The sequence below is a fragment of the Schistocerca piceifrons genome, chromosome 1, assembly GCF_021461385.2.
Source record: "Schistocerca piceifrons isolate TAMUIC-IGC-003096 chromosome 1, iqSchPice1.1, whole genome shotgun sequence".
Classification (NCBI taxonomy): domain Eukaryota; kingdom Metazoa; phylum Arthropoda; class Insecta; order Orthoptera; family Acrididae; genus Schistocerca; species Schistocerca piceifrons.
Window position 1 is genome coordinate 792,966,823 of NC_060138.1, and position 22,878 is coordinate 792,989,700.

General features: G+C 46.2%; 1 protein-coding gene across 1 annotated transcript in view; it reads left to right on the forward strand.

Annotated features, from left to right (window-relative positions):
- Positions 1-22,878, forward strand: part of LOC124713262 (trypsin-1-like) — a 102,863-nt gene that overhangs the window by 56,351 nt on the left and 23,634 nt on the right. Inside the window, exons 3-4 of the mRNA XM_047242934.1 lie at positions 3,633-3,787; positions 15,286-15,404. Coding sequence (XP_047098890.1) covers positions 3,633-3,787; positions 15,286-15,404 — 274 coding nt within the window. The remainder of the gene's footprint in view (positions 1-3,632; positions 3,788-15,285; positions 15,405-22,878) is intronic.

The window sequence follows — 22,878 nt, forward strand, 5'->3', positions numbered from 1 at the left end:
CAATTTAGATTCAGGACAAAATCCCTGGTGACACGAGAATGGATAAAACCACTAAAATTTTAACTTGCCTCTAAATTTAAATTTCTCACCACTTTACACACAGGGCAACTGATCTACGTTAGACGGTGGAGGGGGGATGGGTAGGTGAAATGTCATGACGTCATCGATTACATCAATGGCGAAAGACTCTGATCGAGAATCCCACCCCCATCCAATGTACCTACTACTTCAGTCCTTCAAAACCATAAAAATAATTTCAACGAAAACGAGTCCTTCAAGAACACACAACCAACTTTTACAGGAAAGTAAAACTGAAATGAGAATCTGTGAGCCTTATGGTAAACACACCAAGCAGCGCCAATTCTTCCTTGTTAAAATCTCCATAACACACGTCGACGCGACTACCCGATCTTAGGCAGTTGTCTGATGGCGTCACGATCCTACTGTTGTACGGACAGGTACAAGCAGTTCAGTTTGATGAGCTTATTTAAGAGTGAAACAGTTATCGGAGATGATTTCTTGATCTTTAAGAAACGGACTGCTAGGTACAGAAACATGCCTTGAACCAAGGACTAATACCCGTGAAACAAAATCAAGCACACATATACCGGACGTGAAATTCTGCATTGTATGGCCATTTAAAGAATATTTCGTTAGTAGTTTACATTTAGGCCTGGACATTCAAACTTATGCACTGAAATAACTTCGCTGCCTCCAAGCGACAGCGGCTCAGGACGAGGGGTGTGTCTTGGACCGCCGACGGGGACGGCACTGGGAAGGGTGGACGTGCGAGCGTTCTGCACCCCTCGCAGGGGGAGGCTAGTGGATGCCCTCCGCTTTCTTCGGAATAGAGACCATGGTGGACAATGGGAAAAAAACAGTGTCGTAAACCTATGCAGGAAATGGGATGATGCATAGATACAAAAGCGCGTGGATCACAGAGGCGGTGTGTGAAACTTATGGCTTGTTGCATAATATTTCGGCCTGCCTTAAAAAGCGAGAAACGTGCTGATAATTCGCGGACTCCTGCTGGCACTGAGATGGAGCGTAGGCGCAAAAGCGTACAGGGAGGGAGGGAGGGTGAAACTACGGGACTGCCGAAGAAGAATGGGCCTGCTGCTGGACAGTAAGAATGATATTTATAAATCACGAACACCGGCTCAATCTCGGATGAAGCACAGACATAAGACTATGCAGCTCCAACACAGAAACAGCCCTTACAAGCAACTGCCCTGTGGCTGCTTTCAGAAAGACTAGGAAATGCGAAAATTTATCGGAACAATGTGCTGGATTGACTGCGCCCAACGCTGGATACAGCCTCGACAGAGAAATACCAGTTGCCGAGTCACACACCAGCCCACACAAGGCATGAGGTTTCCATCATGCACTGGCAGGCTTTGTCAGAAGACAGCGATCAATCAGCACTGGGAGGTTTTGTCAGGAGACAGCGATAAATCAGTTAGTGGCGTTGTAAATTTGGTCCATCAACGACAAGGTTCAGACTACGAAAACTTCGTGGAGTGCTGAGTTAAGGGGCCACGAAAGGGGAGAAGAGACAGTGAGTGAGACAGCGCGAAAGGAATAGGACCTGGAGGCTCGTCAACCCCGCGGCTTACACAGTCTGCTGACTTTGATTCTTGTTCTTACTCACATCTGAATGTTCGTCACTTTGTGACTGATTTTTTCCTGGTCCATGTTGCACCGAAGAATCCTGGTAATCCAGCGCTTGGGAATTAAGCGCTCGACTACGCACTGCAGTTTCCTTGCCTAACATACGCCTCCCTACACCTTGCAAAGCCGCGAAACACCTGTGAGGACAGTAGACTTCCAGCTAACCGAGGCTGAGCTACGAGGCGACGCACTGTACCGACCCAACGTTTGCCGACGACACCACCACACGACGCGGCCTACGAGAAATACGGGCTCCGCAACGAACTCGTGACGTCACACTAGACGGCTTCCTCGCTACACTTCGTGAACGCTCGGCCCCATGCAGAGCCCACAGGAAATCAGTATGTCAATGAAAAGTACGCAGTATAAATTTTAATTTTGTCGTGTGTTATCGAGAGCTTGCATCCACTTAAACATGCTGTTAAGAATTATTAAACCCGCCTTAAATAGGACGCTCCCTGCCAGAGGCAGTTGCTGGCACTTGTAATACCCGTAGTGTCACGTGATGTGACGTGCATGCCACGGTCTGTCTTTCTTGTGGGTGCAACCACACTATTGATGACGAAAGGTAGTGAGATGATTCATTCCCCCCTGTGACCCCTTCATAACTGAGTCGTGTCCACTCCAAGTCAAATCGGCCTTGCAATTTGTATTTATGTAAATGATACTGTAATAAGCACACACATTTCATATTTTAATCCTCTAATTAATCCGTATCATTTGCCTATGAACCCTTCAAACTCATAACCCCATGCTATTTGATTTTACTGTGTGAAATTTGAATTTACTGTATAGTTGGCTTCCAGTGTGAGGCGATCTCATTGATAAAGCGCCTTTTATTTCACATCACAAAGCTATGAATGATGTGCTACAGTATTTCTTAGAAATCATCTACTCGTTCTGTTTTGTCTTAGAGTATAGTGTCAGACGTTATTTCACTTTTATGATATTATTCAAGGTTGTAATTAACTTTAATACTTTTTCTAACTAACGAAAACAGGTTTTATTACTAGCTAAATGCAGAGTCTCATAAGAAACGGTTTGGTTTTGTATTTAACTAAAATGTAGCTTCATCAGTGTGCAGTATTTATTATGTGCAATGATGCATGAACGAATAGGTATTTCATGTATGGATGGATCAAGGAAAAATTATTATTGTTATGGTCAGGCGAAACTACTCATGTCTGGCCACAACTGTTGGTTCTGTGACAGCTCTGGGGAAGGTTCATCACACTGGAACACTCACATTAGTTCACTTTATTACATAAATGAATAAAAGATTTACTTGCCTGTGGCACACTTGTTTGTCAAAGAACTGCTTAATAAGTTAAAACTGTTATTGAATATTAAAGCATTACTTGATGCACAGATTAACAAACTGGTCTCTTGTAGTACAATGTCACATTTAAATGAACAGGTCAATCATCACGTTGGTCCTATACTATAATTTTGAGCCCTTCAGATGAGGTCATGAACTGGGCAGAGTTCAGGCTAGGTCGGCACTACATTGACCTCAGCGTGAGGGCGCTGCTGCGCTAAGAGGAGAGGCGTGCTCTTCAAGCGCACCTCCCACACATCGTTGCCGATTGCAGATTGCCCTCGCTAATGTGTGTGTTATCAATTCACATTGATTACTTTGGTGTTGAAAAGCGATCTCTGTAAGATATCACAGTTAAGATTGTATTTCGTTTCAACAGAGTATTTAAAATTTTAAAAATCCTAAGTTTATTTAATTATTTCATTTTTTGGCTGAATTTGGTTGAGGCTGGAGAATGGTATAATGTAGAGGAGGAAGAGGAAGATGGGCTGGCTATGAGACACGACGTGAAGGCGACGTTTTGTTCGGAATGGTGAGGGGGTAGGCATTCAGGAGAAGGGGCCCAAATCAAAGGACTTAGGACGGCGCTCTCTTCACTGCACTTGCAGCGATGTCACTACCTGCTGTGCTGTTGGTGTTGCAGAGTGCGAGGAGTGGGGGAAAGCCGTGTACCGGCTGGAAGACAGCCCCGTGCTGGTGGAAGGCGCGCCCAAACTCAACCGTTCGCTGTGCGGCGGCGAGGGCGCCCCCTATATCATCGGCGGCGTGCCCGCGGAGCCCAAGGAGTTCCCTCACATGGTGAGTCACCTCCATCCCCTTCCCTTTATCCAGTACGGTCGTAAGGCAGTCGCTCACCTACCCACAGCTGGTACTCACTTAAAGGATAAAGCTTTTGAATATTCTACTTTAAAGGGACACCTTTGATCCCGAACGCTAGAAACCGCTCGAAACCGTGCTTAGACTAACACTCGAGCATAAAAACAGAGGTCTGTGTCATTTCCATCCATCCAAAACTCCGTACTTGTCTGCTAGCGCCATAAGACAGTTGCGTGTTGTAGCTGCACTAACAAGCGCTCGAGATGCGTGAAGTATAACAGCTATACGAATGTGTTTTTTTTTTTTTTAAGTGTTCGCATGTTGGGTATTGTACAAACTGTCTACAATGACATCATGAAGAGAATTAATCGTACGAATGCAGTCCAAACATTAGAGACAAAGTTGCGACATGCTGAATATGTAAATGAAATTGCGGTCAATGGATATACAATGAAGCGCCAAAGAAACTGCTATAGGCATGCGTATTAAAATACAGAGATATGTAAACAGGCAGAATACGGCACTGCGGTCGGAAACGCCTATATAAGACAAAAAGTGTCTGGAGCGGTTGTTAGATCGGTTACTGCTTCTACAACGGCAGGTTATCAAGATTTAAATGAGTTTGAAGGTAATGTTATAGTCGGCGCACGAGCGATGGGACACAGCATATCCGAGGTAACGATGAAGTGGGGATTTTCCCGTACGACCATTTCACGAGTGTACCGTGAATATCAGAAATCCAGTAAAACATCAAATCTCCGACATTGCTACAGCCGGAAAAAGATCCTGCAAGAACGGGATCAACAAAGAGAATCGTCCAACGTCACAGAAGTGCAACCCTTCCGCAGATTGCTGGGCCATCAACAAGTGTCAGCGCGCGAACCATTCAACGAAACATCATCGATATGTATCCTTCATGACCGCACGACACAAAGCTTTACGCCTCGCCTGAGTCAGTCAACACCGACAATGGACTGTTGATGACTGGGTACATGTTGCCAGGTCGGACGAGTCTCGTTTCAAACTGTATCGAGCGGATGGACGTCTGCGGATATGGAGACAACCTCATGAATCCGTGGACTCTGCATGTCAGCAGGGGACTGTTCAAGCTGGTGGAAGCTCTGTAATGATGGAGGGCGTGTGCAGTTGGAGTGACATGGGACGCCTGATACGTCTAGATACGACTCTGACAGGTGACACGTAGGTAGGCATCCTGTCTGATCACCTGCATCCATTCATGTCCATTACGCATTCCGACGACCTTGGGCAGTTCCAGAAAGATAATACGACATTCCACACCTCCAGAATCACTACAGAGTGGCTCCAGGAACACTCTTCGAATTTAAACACTTCCGCTGTTCATCAAACTCCCCAGACATGAACATTATTGAGCATATCTGGGATGCCTTGCAACGTGCTGTTCGGAAGAGATCTTCACCCCTCATACTCTTACAGATTTATGGACAGCCCTACGGGATTCAAGTTATCAGTTCCCTCCAGCGGTGCTTCAGACATTATTCGAGTCCATGCCACGTCGTGTTGCGGTACTTCTGCGTGCTTGCGGGGGTCCTACAGGATATTAGGCAGTGGCTCTTCAGTGATTAGATAACTTAACAGTTCAGAAATATAATGGGGATGACACAGAAATAAATGAAGTTGCGCTGGGTAGATATACTGATTTTGAAGGACAGGAAGAACCTGAAAATGGCTCTGAGCACTATGGGACTTAACATCTGAGGTCATCAGTCCCCTAGAACTTAGAACTACTTAAACCTAACTAACCTAAGGACACCACACACATCCATGCCCGAGGCAGGATTCGAACCTGCGGCCGTAGCAGTCGCGCGGTTCAAGACTACAGCGCCTAGAACCGCATGGCCACTGCGGCCGGCGAAGAACCTGAATCTGAGGGCGGCTGGCCAAGCAGAAAACGACGTTTATCTACATACAGAGCAACAAGAACAGAACAGAACAGTACAGTCAAACTGAGCACGACCTATCTCCGCCCACGCAGTCGAGAGCCAGTTTCTTAAAAGATATTGATGACAGCGTACTAGAAAACATTTATGAAGACTACTGCAATCGTGGTTTCACTTGCTGTAGCAAACTAATGAGGTGCTGTATGTGTATTAAAAGTAAATCACATGCAGATTAATTCTAAATTACGTATCTAGCAAAAAGTGAGCACAGACTCGTTTCAAAGGACAGACTGTTGCAATTACAAACTATAAAAGACCATGTAATATCGCAGTTTGATAGAGCAAGGTTTAAATAGTTCAAATGGCTCTGAGCACTATGGGATTTAACATCTGAGGTCATCAGTCCCCTAGAACTTAGAACTACTTAAACCTAACTAATCTAACACATCACACACATCCATACCCGAGGCAGGATTCGAACCTGCGACCGTAGCAGTCGCGTGGTTCCGGACTGAAGCGCCTAGAACCGCACGGCCACCGCGGCCGGCGATAGAGCAAGGTGATATGGATCGTTCACTATTGGAATTAGCAAATGTGGGCGCTAGAAGCTCTAAAATGGATACCTTGAACAATTTTAAAGCTTCGGTTTCTTCTATCGACAATCGTAAGGCTGAATATGGCATTTCAGCCAGTCTTATTACTACGTTTGTCACTCGTAAGTACATAGAAGACGATAATAGTATACATCAGAAAGCACAACAGTTTCCGGAGGAAGTAAACAAGTTTATGTCAGAGCATGGTTCGGAGAAAGGAAATGTTTGGAACAGTGATCAGAGAGGATTCCAGTATGAAATGTCTTCATAAACAACACCGTCTCACGGAGGAAAGAAAAGTACAGTTAGTGTGTTGCAGTCTGTACATAGCTCTACCACAGCTACACAATGGTTTTATCAGTGACAGTCCGCAGCTCGTGGTCTCGCGGTAGCGTTCTCGCTTCCCGAGTACGGGGTCCCGGGTTCGATTCCCGGCGGGGTCAAGGATTTTCTCTGCCTCGTGATGACTGGGTGTTGTGTGACGTCTTTAGGTTAGTTAGGTTTAAGTAGTTCGAAGTTCGAGGGGACTGATGACCATAGATGTTAAGTCCCATAGTGCTCAGAGCCAATTGAACCATTTTTATCAGTGACAAACAGAATAGCAGACAAATTGTACATCTGTTTCCAGGCAGCACGAGGCACTTTCGGCCCAGATATTTTAAATACACACACTGCCTACGAAACATTGATGTGGAGGCAAGTAAAATTGGAAAAATAATTAAAGAACACAAGTAAATTTTTCTAACTACAGACCTTGATGAACATGTAACAAGTGAAAAGAGCCTATTGCTGCATGATTATTCGTGAAATCGTACCCTTCTATATGTAAGCTTTCCAAGCAAAGATGTTATGCTGATGATATTGCCAACCTCTTGACGTCTACTGCTTTCAGTAACATAAGATTTATATCAGAGGGATTGCAGATTTTGTGAGACTACAATGTGCCAAACCACAAATAAAGATACACGATTTTTGCGGGTTCGTTCTTGGCTGCAACTTGGCCCCAGCCTTTGCAGCATCTTTTCCCTTCCGTTCTGCAGGTCTCTCCTCTTGTTAGCCGCACGGAGTCGCCGCGCGGTTTAAGGCACCATGTCACGGATTGCTCGGCCGCTCCCGCCGTAGGTTCGAGTCCTCCGTCGGGCATGGGTATGTGTGTGTGTTGTTCTTAGCATAGGTTAAATTAAGTTACTTTAAGTAGTGTGTAAGTCTAGGGACCGATGATCCCAGCAATTTGGTTCCTAAGGAATTGACACACATTTTTAACATTTGATTCCTCTTGCTATTCTTTTTCTCCTCCGTTGGGAACATGTCTGGGGTGTTAACGGGAATGTTTCGCATTGTCTGTCGCTGACGCAAGAACAGTCTCACCACTGTTTTCCGTTCCCTTTTCCTTCCCTCGTCTCTCTTCTCCTCTAGTTGGAGGTTCCTCTTTCTTCTTCCTCCCAGTGTGCTCCTGAAGGTCGGGCCACGCGTCTGACGCGTAACAGGTGACTGGGTAACGCTTAATTTCCAGCCCCGGGTCTACAGGTAGGGTTAACACGTACCCCCTGGTACAGGCCAGGCCCAGGGAGGGGTGACTGCCTGAGCTGCTACCTTCCCAAATCTCCGATTGGTCCCTGTTGTGGCGTAACAAGACAGCTACGCCACACTGAAGTAGCCGAAAGGCACGCGTAATCTCACGTAGGCTAGATAGAGGTCTGAAACAGGATACGTAATGAATGGTAGCAAGAAAAGTACGTAGCTGCTATAATACTTAACTTTTAATCCTTCATTTGAATACAGCATTCCTTGATGATACAAGTGAGACTCTATCTTAAAATGGTTAATGGCGCCTTGCTAGGTCGTAGCCATGGACTTAGCTGAAGGCTATTCTAACTGTCTCTCGGCAAATGAGAGAAAGGCTTCGTCAGTGTAGTCGCTAGCAAAGTCGTCGTACAACTGGGGCGAGTGCTATCCCGTATCTCGAGACCTGCCTTGTGGTGGCGCTCGGTCTGCGATCACACAGTGGCGACACGCGGGTCCGACATGTACTAAGGGACCGCGGCCGATTTAAGCTACCACCTAGCAAGTGTGGTGTCTGGCGGTGACACCACAGTCCCTCTGTCAGCTGTTCGAGAGGGGTGACCTGAGGTTTTGAGGTGTGAACGATCACCTAAAGCGGGTGCGCCCCCTTGTGAAGAGGGCGCCCAGTTGGAAGGTGTGCGCCATCGAATACGCTGGCAATCGTGGGGATTTTCCCGAAATGAATCAGTCATCTTCACAATCAACGTCTACGAAACGTAAACGTAACAAGGATAATGATTCAAAGGCCCTTCCTGCTGCACCACGGTTCCTCGTGGTCTCACGTACTGAAGACAGTCAGTCCTTCGTCACGGTAAAACCGTTTATTACTCAGAAAGGTGTTGATGCAACTGCCGGCCCTGTGAAATCCTGCTCTCGTTTACGGAATGGCACTTTGCTTTTGGAGACTACTTCTGATTCTCAAGCACAACAATTGCTTGCCGCGTCGCTTCTCCACGGCTATCACGTTTGTGTCCAGGCCTATAAAACTTTGAATTCTTCACGTGGTGTTATTTACACTAGTCTGCTCGACGGTCTAACCGAGGCCGAAATCCAATCTTACCTCTCTGATCAGGGTGTCATTGCCGTCCATCGTGTAATGAGAAAGGTAGATTCCTCCTTAGTGCTAACCCGCACTCTTTTTCTCGCCTTCGATAGAGTGGTGCTTCCATCCAAGATCAAAGCAGGCTGTAAAATTATCACAGTCCGGCCGTACGTTCCGAACTCGAAGCGCTGCTACCAGTGTCATCGTTTCAACCACGCTAGAACGTCTTGTCAACACCCAGCCAAATGTGTAACCTGTGGTAGGGATGCGCACGAGGGCGACTGTCCTCCTCCTCCCCCCCCCCCCCCTGTATCAATTGCAATGGCGGCCATGCCGCCTCCTCTCCGGATTGTCCTGTGTATCTTAATGAGCGGCCTGTCCAAGAGATCCGGGTAAATGAAAAAGTGCCTTACCCAGTCGCTCGAAATTTTTGGCTAGTCGCAAACCCTGTGTTCTCCCGTCTGGCACCTATAGTTGTGTTCTTGTTACCCCTCGCACCATGAATGACATGGCCCTTTGGGGTTCTCCCAGGGCCTGTCTGAGGTGCCCTCCTGGCTGATCTTAACCAACTTAACCTCTTCTGCCTTAACACTGGAGTACCCACTTTCCTTTCCGACTCCTCACATGCCTATTCCCATTTGGACCTATCCTTTTACACTGCCCAAATGAACTGATTGACCTGCAACGTTATTCCAAAACTGTCCAAGACGCCTACACTGCTTTCCTGAGGTAGAGTTTCCAAGACTCCATAATGAGGTTGCAAAAGTGGTACAATATTTCGATCGACCTACTTGTGTAATAGACCTTTTTTTTCAAATATGAAACTAAATAAGTCACGATTACTTAGCAACCTGAATGTGAAAATATGTGAAATTTTCTGTGTATGTCTGTATGCCAACAGTTTGTTACCATTCTCATACGGAGGAGAGAGTGTTCCATGTGTGGACAAAATTTTTCGAAATCGTGTTTTCAGTTCTTTGGGTGTTTCTCACGCACCGACAAAGTTACGTTTACAGCGCCACATTAAACGCTACAATTCAGAGCCCTCTACTGGCAGAGGCTTGCCACCTGTATCAATGAAGCGGGAAAATCGACTAATATGCATGATACGTAATACCTCAACCGATACTGAGAACAGAATAAAAAATTCGGAGGCATTACTTTTCAGCACGTCCTTGCATATTATTCTCAAGATCCTATTGCTAAATATTTGATGGTATCAGTATAGTGGTCGAACAGTCTTCTTCGAATGCAGGTTCTCGAAAATTAAACAGCAAGGTTACGTACAACCACGTTTTCTTTCTTCCAAGGATTCCCATTTAATTTCCCCGAACACTTCTGTTTTACTTTCATGTGGTATATATCAACCTGATCCTAGCAGTGCATATATGAATTCTTTCGATGTTCAAATGTGTGTGAATTCCTAAGGGACCAAACTACTGAGGTCATCGGTCCCTAGACTTATACACTACTTAAACTACCTTATGCTAACGACAATACAACACACACACACACACACACACACACACACACACACACACACACACACACACACACGCCATGCTCGAGGGAGGACTCGAACTTCCGACAGGAGGGGCCGCACAATCCGTGACATGGCGCCTCTAACCGCGCGGTCATCCGTGTGGCTCAGCACTAGTTCTTTCTTTCTTTCTTTTTTTAAAAAAATCTTATGGGACTTAATGTGCTAAGGTCATCAGTCCCTAAGCTTAAACACTATTTAACCTAAATTATCCTAAGGACAAACACACACTCCCATGCCCGATGGAGGACTCGAACCTCCGGCGGGACCAGCCGCACAGTCCATGACTGCAGCGCCTCAGACCGCACGGCTAATCAGGCGCGGGGCTCAGCACTAGTATCCTGTACACTATTTGCTTAATAGCTGCACTGCATTTTCTCAGAACATTTCCAACAAATCTACTTCTTCCATTCGCCTTCACAAGTACTAATTGTACGTGATCCTCATATTTCATATTGCTTCTTAATACAACCCCTAAATACTTTAAGATTTTAGTTGTTCAATATGTTCATTGCTAATCTCGTAATCAGCTACTGTCGGATTCTTTCCCTTTGTTATAGCCATTATCTTAAACGTTTATCCACATTTAAAGAGAGCTGTCGTTGATTGTACGAGGATTGGAACCTTAATAGTGGCAACTATTTATTTACAGGTCGTACAAATTAGATACATGTTTCAAAGTTTTACTGACCTTCAAAGTAGTCACCAGCTTTGTGTATAACCCGTTGCCAGTGGTGTGGAAGTCGTAGGATACTCTTAACAGTGCCAGTTGTGTTGACAGTTCGAGCGGCGCGGCCTATTGCACGACGAATTTGTACAGTTCTGAAGCGAATGCCGTGAAATGTTTCCTGCAGTTTAGAAATATAGTTGAACTCGCGATGGCTTATATCAGGGGAGTGCAGTAGGTGGTATAGCATTTGGCAGCCCCATCAGTCAAACAAATCAGTAACAGCTTGCACTATACGTGCTTGAGCATTGTCCTGCAAAATGATGGTCAGATCCTGCAGAAAGTATCATCACTTCTGTCTCTAAGCTGTTCATTTTTAGAACAGAACCTACGACCAACTGGTTACGTAAATCATGGCAGTGGAGTAGTGTATATGTACCAGTTGGTTGCATGGATCAAGTTAGTAAGATGGATTTAAAGGTGGCAGGATGGAGCTATGGTGTTTGAACGTGGCTGTGAGCACACAGTCCATTCAGTTCTCCGATTTGTTGGTATATCAATGTTGACTGTCCAACGTATCTGCAAGGAGTCGTTTACCATTCGCGACCATGTAATATGGCATTAAAAATGGGTTGATACACTGCTTGCATGTATTAAATTGGCAAACACAAAGAATGGACTGTAGCAGCCTGAAGGTCTGTAGTGTGACCGATGAGTCGCGATTTTTCCTCATTTCCAGTGCTGAAAGTTACTGAGTGCGCCAACCGGCCACAATGCTTTTAACCCACGGTGTGTAGAAGTAGTAGTTCACACCAGAGGTGGCTCTGTGATGTTTTTTGGAGGAGGAGTGAGGGATTTCTGGTACCATGACTTTGACCCACTCGTTCAGGTTACTGTGACCACGAACCAGGAAGTTTACTGCAATGCTGTCGGTGACCAAGTGTTGTTCATGATGAGTAGGGGTGTACATTCCCATCACCCAAGATAATAGCCTTGTTCACAGGGCTACACACGCATGTCCCTGGTGTGACCAACACTTTGGCACACTACTGCATCTCGACGGGCCCACTAAATCACCAGATACTACTCCAGCAGAAAATGTCTGGGGTTAATTAGAGCAGCGGGTGAAACTTAGCAAGTTCGTCGTAGGTTGGCAGCTGCACGGCATCTAATTATGAATGAGTTGCTGCAGCGCAGTATGTCATAGCTGAGAAAAGTTGTGGCCTTCTTTACTCGACGAATGCAAGCCATTTTGAGGGCTAGAGGTGTGTTACACAGTATTATCAAGGTGCCTCCTGCGGCTGATTAACCTTTCGGCTGTAGTGGTTACGTAGACAATATATTTATAAATCATTTAAATTTGGCGCCAAGAAAGTGTCGTTTCATACAAGATTTTAAAACCAACTTTGAGTATACAATTCTCCGCACAAGTCAGGAAAAGTACTTTCCCTGTAACTCCACTTTAAGATGTGGCCACATCTTTCTTGTCCCATTCGGATCGGTTGAGTCTCGACCATTCACGACGAAGAGATAAATATCGCGACCATCTTCCTTAGGTTTTTAATTACATGGGCATTGTGGGTAATTGTTCATTTCTGCTTTCCTTCCACATCTCTACATTTATATCCCCTTTAGTTTTGCCGTTGTCATTTATTTTGTTGTCCAAATAACATAATTCATTTATTATGCTTATTGACTTATTTTTTAATCTACTTAGCTCAATTACCTTATTAAAATCTACCTGTCCTCAGTTACCATTGTTGCATGTGGTATATGAAGCGACTAACTTAGTGCCCGCTGCTTCGCTACCGTAGACTGTATGGTCTGCATTGTTGTTATGGTCTTCAGTCCACAGACTGATTTGATGCAGTTCCATGCTACTCTCTGCTGTACAAGCTTCTTTATCTCCAAGTAACTACTGCAACCGACATCCTTCTGAATCTGCTTAGCGTATTCATGTCTTGGTCTCCCTCTATGATTTTTGCCCTCCACGCTGTCCTCTACTACTAAATTTGTGATCCCTTGATGCCTCAGAACATATCCTACCAACCGATCCCTTCTTTAGTGAAGTTGTGCCACAATTTTCTCTTCTCGCCAATTCTATTCAGTACCTCCTCATTAGTTACGTGATCTACCCATCTAATCTTCAGCATTCTTCTGTAGCACCATATTTCGAAAGCTCTATTCTCTTCTCGTCTAAACTATTTATCGTCTATGTTTCACTTCCGTACACTCGATACATATACTTTCAGAAATGATTTTCCGACACTTAAATCGACAGTCGATGTTAACAAATGTCTCTTCTTCAGAAATGCTTTCGTTGCCATTGCCAGTCTACATTTTATATCCACTCTACTTCGACCATCGTCAGTTATTTTGCTCCCCGAAAAGCAAAACTCGTCTAGTACTTTGTCTCATTTCCTAATCTAATTCCCCGAGCATCGCCTGATTTAATTCGACTGCCCGCATAGTCTTTTTTTCTTCAATCTAATTTTTATGATATTCGCAAACACATTCCGAACTTTTCGTGTTATTGAAGGCCATTTAAGGACGGTCTTTCCGAATGTACTTCTGACTGAAAAACTATTCTGGTAACTGGAGTCCAAGGATTTTTTAATCATGCCTTTTGCGTTCTTGTGGTGGTATTTCCCTAGAAACTTTCGTCCCCTAACGCATATTTCTTTATGTTTGACCAGGAAGTGACATACAGATTTTCGTATATTCGGCTTTAAAAACTTTTTAATGTAATGGAATATTTTCATAAAAGATTTCACCCCCTATTTCACCCTCTTAGGGGTTGAATTTCTGAAAACAATGAAATGCGTATTTTTTTTTATTTCTAGCAGAGATGCCAAATAAGTTTTTATGGATTTAGCTTCAAAAATGTTTAGATAATGAGCCGGCCGAAGTGGCCGTGCGGTTAAAGGCGCTGCAGTCTGGAACCGCGAGACTGCTACGGTCGCAGGTTCGAATCCTGCCTCGGGCATGGATGTTGGTGATGTCCTTAGGTTAGTTAGGTTTAACTAGTTCTAAGTTCTAGGGGACTAATGACCTCAGCAGTTGAGTCCCATAGTGCTCAGAGCGATTTGAACCATTTTTTTTTTTTGTTTAGATAATGAAATGTTTCCGTACAGTTTTCATCCCCTATTTTATCCCTATAGTCTTTGAATTTCCAGAAACAATTAAACAAGTGTTTTTTTTATTTCTGTCCGAGAAGCCAAACTAAAATTTATATAGATTTAGCTTTAAAAACGCTTTCATAATGAAATATTTCATCCTCTATTTGAACCCTTAGGAGTTGAATTCGCAAAGACAAACCTGTTGCTTTAAAAATGCTTTAGTAGTTCTTTAATAATGACTGACTTTCAAAAAAACTTTCACCCACTGTTTCGTCTTCACAGGGTTTAAATTTTAAAAAATGCTGAAACACTTACTTCTTTATTTCTGACCGAGAAACGAAATACCAATTTTCGTAGGTCTAGCTACAATACTGCCTTAATAGCGGCGTATTTTCAAAAACTTTTCACCTCCATTTGACCCTCTTACGGATGGAATATCGAAAAATCCCTTCTTAAAGAGCGCCTACAGTATAAGATCAACACCCTCCACAAATTTCAAATTTCTATCCTTAATGGTTTGGTCCAAGCGATGATGAGTCAGTGAGTCAGTCAGGACGTTGCCTTACATAACGTCCAGTAGACGAATGCACTAGAAGTGAAGGTGGTGTACTTTAGAATGTTGTGGTGAGGCCTGCACCTCGTTCGCTGCCGATGCCTCCTGTGAAGCCTTCAGGGAGGAGGAGGAGGAGATTAGTGTTTAACGTCTCGTCGACAACGAGGTCATTAGAGACGGAGCGCCAGCTCGGGTGAGGGAAGGATGGGGAAGGAAATCGGCCGTGCCCTTTCAAAGGAACCATCGCGGCATTTGTCTGAAGCGATTTAGGGAAATCACGGAAAACCTAAATCAGGATGGCCAGAGACGGGATTGAACCGTCGTCCTCCCGAATGCGAGTCCAGTGTGCTAACCACTGCGCCACCTCGCTCGGTAATGCCTCCTGTGCTGAGGCAAGTGGCGAAGTGTCTCGGGCCCCCTGCGTGGAGCAGCACTTGTTGACGGCCGAGCTGACAGTGGTTGTGTGTGCTTGGTGCTGTTGCAGGCGGCGGTGGGCTTCGGCCCCGAGAGCAGCGTGCAGTTCCTGTGCGGCGGCAGCCTCATCAGCGAGCGCTGGGTGCTGACGGCGGCGCACTGCCTCGACGACTACACCAACAGCGGCGTGTGAGTACGCTGAGGGGCGCCAACTGGCACTTGCCGGTCTCCAAAGGTACCCCGACGGCGGGCAGCCTCCGACAGCTGCGTGACGCTCCGGCCCGTCGTTCGGACAGTCGGACAGTGTCAAGTGGCATTTAATCGAGTGATCTCGACGGATCAGGAGCGGCCTAGACTATCTGATTAAAAGTATTTGTACGACAGTACGTAATGAGGAATTGACCACTAGAAGTCACGAGAGACGGCCAGCATAAAACAGGGCGGGAAGTAATGTGTTGCCAGTAGAGATGCAGTCAGATCAGAATGGGTGTCAGGAGAGCTCAGTGGCTTCGAACGTGGACTAGTCAATGGATGTTATCTGGTAACAAATCCATCAGATAACTTTGGAAGCTGAAGAAGTTAATTAAAATTTGTGCTGCGGCCGGGACTCGAACCTGGGTCTTCTCGCTTACTAGGCAGATATTACGTGATGGTCTACCGCTGTGATGTAAAGCCCTATATCCCTCCCACAATGCGGTGCTTTAAATGCTGGAAGCTCGGCCATATGTCTTCCCGCTGTACTTCCAGCATCACATGTCGAGATTGCGGACGCCCATCACATCCCAACACTCCATGTGCCCCGCCTCCCATCTGTATCCACTGCAGAAAGCACAATTCGCCTTGCTCGCCTGACTGCACGATTGTCCAGAAAGAACGGAAAATCATGGAGTACAAGACCCTGGACCGACTGACCTATGCTACGGTCGCAGGTTCGAATCCTGCCTCGGGCATGGATGTGTGTGATGTCCTTAGGTTAGTTAGGTTTAAGTAGTTCTAAGTTCTAGGGGACTGATGACCACAGATGTTAAGTCCCATAGTGCTCAGAGCCATTTGAACCATTTGAATCGGCTGACCTACACTGAGGCTAAGGAGAAATTTGAACGTTTACATCCTATACGTGTAACACTGTCTTATGCTGCCACTACAACAGTTCTAGCCCATCAGCTCCGCCAACCCCAGTCACCTCTCATAGCTGGATGACTACACCTGCCCCCTTGATGGTGGGGGCAATTCCCTTCCTGTTGCTCCTGCACCACCCACTTTCGGAGCAACACCCCCCCCCCCCCCCCCCCACCCAACCATTGAGGATATCAGTCCCCACTTCTTTGCCGGAGAAGTGTAAGTCTTCTTCACCTCATCTCGTTAGGAAAGGGTCCCTTGGGTCCTTGGGTCACTCCCTTCTCAGGTTTCTGCTTGTGGGTAATATGACACCCGCCAGTGGCTGAAGAGCCCAAAAGCAACTGGTCATAGGGCTTCACGCTCATCCTCAGTCCCGGAGACTGAATCAGTGAAGTCCTCCCAGATAGGGAGACACAAGGAGCAGCGAGAGAAATCCAAAAGGAAGATCCCCAAGACCAAGGCAATTACTGTGGCATACACACCACCGCTACCTGCAAGCTCTGCATCTGTGGATGAGGTGGAGATTCTGGTGTCCACTGAGGACATACATCTCGCTGGACCCTAAGCCAAATGGATATAGACTGCTCAAGCAATGAGTCAGTGGCAGCAGGTGACCCTGAGACGTATACTGCCTCATTGAATGTTCCATACCTTCCCGGTCTCACAATGACATCATCCTCCAGTGGAATTTCGGTGGTTTTTTCAACCGCCTGGCCGAGCTGCGGCAACTGTTAAGCTTAACACCTGCTTTCTGCATTGGCCTCCAGGGAAACTGGCTCCCAGCAATGCGGACCCCTGCCCTCCCCGGCTATAAGGGATATTACAGGAGCTGTAGCGACTATAATCGAGTGTCAGGTGGTGTTTGTGTTTATATCCTAAACTCAGTCTGTAGTGAAACTGTGCCCCTTCAAACCCTTCTTGTAGCTGTGGCTGTCAGAATAAGGATGACACAGGAAATACCTGTCTGCAAGGTATATCTTCCACCAGATGGTGCAGTACCCCTGAATGAATTAGCTGCACTGATTGATCAACTCCCTAAACCTTTCCTAATTTTGGGAGATTTTAACGCCCGTAACCCCTTGTGGGACGGTACCATGCTTGCTGTCAGAGACACAGATGTCGAAACTTCACTGTCTCAGTTCGACCTCCGCCTCTTAAATACTGGGGCCGCCACAAATTTCAGTGTGGTTCATGGTAGTTACTCGGCCATTGATTTCTTAATTTGCAGTCCAGGACTTCTCCCATCTATCTATTGGAGAGCACATGACGACCTGTGTGATAGTGACCGCTTCTCCATCTTCCTGTCACTGCCCTGGCGTCAGGCCCACGGACGCCTCCCCAGATGGGCTTTAAGCAAGGTGGACTGGGAAACTTTCACCTCTGCTGTCACCGTTGACTCTCCCCCACACGAGAACATCGATGTGATGGTTGAGCAGGTGACTACAACAATCGTTTCTGCGGCAGAAAACGCGATCCCTCGCTCTTTAGGGAGCCCCTGCCGAAAGACAGTCCCTTGCTGGTCACAAGAAGTCGCTGAAGCAATTAAGGAACGTCGGCGAGCTGTAAAACGGCATAAGGGTCACCCTTGCCTGGAGCTCCTTATAGCCTTTAAACGGCTCCATGCCTGTGTTCGCCAACTTATCAAACGACGGAAGCAGGAGTGTTGGAAGAGATACATCCCGACCCTTGGGTGCCATACATCACCTTCCCAAGTCTGGGCAGGGATCAAACGTGATTTCAGGTCCAGATCCCAACAGGTGTTCCTGGTGTTAACATAAATGGTGTGTTATCTACCAGCGCAATCGCGATTGCCGAGTACTTTGCTGAGCACTATGCTCGAGCCTCTGCATCAGAGAATTACCCACCAGTCTTTCGCACTCTGAAACGGCGGCTGGAAGGGAAAGTCCTCTCGTTCACTATACGCCACAGTGAATCGTATAACTCCCCATTTACAGAGTGACTACCTCCCGGAGTCACGTGGCCTACTGGCTCCATGTCAGGGTGGATCCCGCCAGGGTCGCTCTACCACTGATAATCTTTTGTCCCTGGAGTCGGCCATCCGAACAGCCTTTTCCAGACGCCAACACGTGGTTGCCTTTTTTTTTTATTTACGAAAATCATATGACACGACCTGGCGACATCATATCCTTGCCACATTATACGAGTGGGGTCTCCGAGGCCCACTCCTGTTTTTCATCCAAAATTTCCTGTCGCTTCGTACTTTCCGTGTCCAAGTTGGTGCTCTCATAGTTCCACCCATTTCCAGGAGAATGGGGACCCGCAGGGCTCTGTATTGAGTATATCCCTATTTCTAGTGTCCATTAATGGTCTGACAGCAGCTGCAGGGCCGTCTGTCTCAACTTCTCTGTGTGCAGACAACTTCGGCATTTTGCACTGCTCCCCCAGTACTGGTGTTGCCGAGCGGCACCTGCGTCAATACTATATCACAAATTTTGTGGCACTGGGAGACGGAGTGGCATAGCAAATTGCGTGCCATTAAGGAGACTAAGAATGTGTGGAAGACTTCCACGTAGGCCTCTCACAGGGACTCTGTGGTTCTCTGTCGGCTCTGCATTCACCACGCTTGGGTGACACACGGCTACCTCCTGCACTGTGATAACCCACCTCAGTGTCAGTGCAGCGCCCGGCTGACAGTGGCCCATATCATGGTGAGCTGCCCTTCTTTGGCTGCCCTGCGGTGAACTCTTCAGTTACTGGATTCGTTGCCATTAATTTTAGCTGAGAATGCCTGATCAGCTAATTTAGCTTTACGTTTTATACGTGACAGTGGGTTTTATCATTCTATATAAGTTTTTGCGCATGTCCTTTGTCCCTTTGTGTTCTCCACTCTAATGCTTTTAGGCTGGATGTTTTAATGTTTCGTAGAGTGTCTGGTTTTTCCTTTTTATTCTCGTGGTCGGCCAGCTACAGTCATGTGCTCCCTTGTTTTTATCCCTTCTACCTGTTTCTTGTTTCTCCCTGTGGTTTTCTTTTCCTCTTTTGTCCCTAACAGTGTTGGTTGTCCTGTCTTCTTCTGGTTCTTCCATTCTCCTGTTATTGCGCTGTAGATCTCCTTTCTTTTCTTCTTTCCCTTGTGTAATTATTTTACTGGGAACAAGGGACCGATGACCTCGCAGTTTGGTCCCTTCCTACCTTCTTTAAACCAACCAACGAGACAGCTACCTTCACCAATGTAGGTACTGTTTCGGGCTGGCCGGTTTCCAGAGTTGAGTGTGTGGGAGCCAGTGGTATGGTTTCTCCTGTACTGTAATGAGTGTAGAATAAAGAATGCATGCTCACAAGCTTGCTTACACCTGATGCCTCCTACACAGTACATAACTGTAGCAGCCCAGACGCTGATCGTGGCTAGTGGGCAGCGAGTGTTATACCCAGAGGTATGGAGAGATAGTGGCGGGCAGTCACCTTGCTGTCGCTCGTCGCCGTGTCAGCATGGTGACGCAAGTCCAAGCGGGGTGGCAGCAGAGTGCCATCTTCGCTCTGTGATGCTGATGGGAGGAGGGTAGTCCCCCAATGAAACCCAGCACACTCTGAGACTGGCCGGAGTGTCGGTAAAGGCATCCACTGCGTTGTAGGTGGTCTCACCTCAGAAGACCCAGTTGGAAGTCCAGAACCATCAGGACTAGCTGATGGCTCGTAAATAGTGAATTCGCCTAGTTGGTGATGATGCTCGATGAGGCTTGAGTAGTGTAACAGTGGACGAATTGACACAGAGCCTTCACCAGTTGAAAGCACAGTGCCAATGCAAAGATTCTACCAGTTGAGATGGGAGCTCTTATACTCCCTCCAAGGCGGTGTGTTAACACAGGTGAGAGACTCCCAACACGTGTCGGCTGCGGAAACGCCACGTTGTTGTACACCGTGTAGCACACAGTCAGTCGCTGACAGCAAGGCGCCGCATTGTAGCGTACTGCGTCAGCATTGTTCCAGTGCGCAGCTGCACAATGACGTTGGTGGCTGGTTCGCGTGTCGTTTGGCTGCTTGCTAAGGTTTGCCTGAAGCTCAGGCTGCAGCACTGCTGATAATGTTAGTTTATTGATGACTCCTTCTACTCCACTGACGAATTTTTTAGTAGGACCGACTGATGTAATTAATAACAACAGATATTTACAGTGTTACGTAAAATTGAAATTCTGTACATGCTCAGTGGAGTAATGTAGGAAATTGAATGGTGGCTACCGGAATGTACAGGATGTTTCAAAAAGAATGATCTGATTTCAAAATTCCATATTTATTCATAAAAACATACTACAAACATGGGATGAATTGTAAAATACTCACAAAATCTTAGTTTTAGTTATGCTATAGTAAATTCTGTGTGTGTCACCAGCAGGAGCAGCACGAACAACATCTATACGATAGCTAAATTCGTCATAAACTTTAGACAATGTAACTGCTCTTACAGAAGTTACAGCGACTGTTATTCTGTTCTTCATAGTTTCTATGTCATGACGTAAAGGGGAGATGAACATAGTTTCATTCGCATATCCACAGAAGAAAAAATCGCATGGGGCCATGTCTGTCGATCTTGGAGGCGAAGAATGCAGGGCAATGTCTCGGGGTACCGTGTGCCCTATCCAACGTTGATGCAGAGCGCCGTTGAGACACTGACGTACGTTGTGGTGCCAGTGTGTTGGAGCTCGATTCTATTGGAAAGTGGAGTCACCGGAGTCGACCTGAAGCTGTGGAAAAAGCCAGTTCTGCACCGTTTAGAGATAGCTCAACTCTGGATAGCGCGCACAGGACCCCTAGACATTGCCCTACATTTTTGACCTCAAAGATCGCCAGACATGACGCTACACGATTTTTCCGGGGATATGTGAAGAAAAATGTGTTCCTCTCTCCTATACCTCGTGACATAGAAGTGAAGAACAGAATAGCAGCCGCCATAACATCTGTAAAAGCAGATGTATTGTGTAAAGTTTATGACGAATTTAGCTATTGTCTAGATGTTGTTCGTACTGCTGCTGATGGACACAGAGCATTTGTAATAGCATAGCTATAACTTCAAGATTTTGTATTTGGCGATTCACTCTGTTTGTAGTATGCTTTTACTAATAAAAATGGAGTTTTGAAATCGTGTTATTCTCTTTTAAACACGCTGTACTGTACCTTTATATGTTATGTGAAAAAGTTCATTGCTTCTTAAATAAACGTATTTTTAAATTATAGTATTTTACTTACATGAGGCCTAATTCACACAGAATGTGTCGCAGAGACGTTAGATTTTTTTATGTATTATGTAGTCTTGTTTCATGACATGGTCTAAATCAGAGGTATCAAGCCTTTTAGCTTACCTAAACCACACTAGAAGAAGACGAGTATTTTTGGGCCGCACATAATATACGCTACTGGCCATTAAAATTGCTACATCACGAAGATGACGTGCTACGGACGCGAAATTTAATCGACAGGACGAAGATGCTATGATATGCAAATGATTAGCTTTTCAGAGCATTCACACAAGGCTGGCGCCGGTGGCGACACCTACAACGTGCTGACAAGAGGAAAGTTTCCAAACGGATTTATCATACAGAAACAGCAGCTGACAGGCGTTGCCTGCTGAAACGTTGTTGTGATACCTCGTGGTTCCGCTGGTCCCGGCGGAGGTTCGAGTCCTCCCTCGGGCATGGGTGTGTGTGTTTGTGCTTAGGATAATTTAGGTTAAGTAGTGTGTAAGCTTAGGGACTGATGACCTTAGCAGTAAAGTCCCATAAGATTTCACACACGTTCGAACATTTGATGCCTCGTGTAAGGAGTAGAAATACTTACCATCACGTTTCCGACTTTGATAAAGGTCGGATTGTAGCCTATCGCGATTGCGGTTTATCCTATCGCGACACTGCTGCTCGCATTAATCGAGATACATTGACTGTTAGCAGAATATGGAATCGGTGGGTTCAGGAGGGTAATACGGAACGCCGTGCTGGATCCCAAATGCCTCGTATCACTAGCAGTCGAGATGACAGGCATCTAATCCGTATGGCTGTAACGGTTCGTGCAGCCACGTCTCGATCCCTGAGTCAAGAGATGGGAACGTTTGCAAGACAACAAACATCTGCACGAACAGTTCGACGACGTTTGCAGCAGCATGGACTATCAGCTCGGAGACCATGGCTGCGGTTACCCTTTACGCTGCATCACAGGCGGGAGTGCCTGCGATGGTGTACTCAACGATAAACCTGGGTGCACGAATGGCAAAACGTCATTTTTTCGGTTGAATCCAGGTTCTGTTTACAGCATCGTGATGGTCGCATCCGTGTTTGGCAACATCGCAGTGAACGCACGTGAGGAAGCGTGTATTCGTTATCGCCATACTGGCGTATCACCCGACGTGATGGTATGGCGTGCCATTGGTTACACGTCTCGGTCACCTCTTGTTCGCATTGACGGCACTTTGAACAGTGGACATTACATTTCAGATGTGTTACGACCCGTGGCTCTAGCCCTCATTCGATTCTTGCGAAACCCTACATTTCAGCAGGATAACGCACGACCGGATGTTGCAGGTCCTGTACGGGCCTTA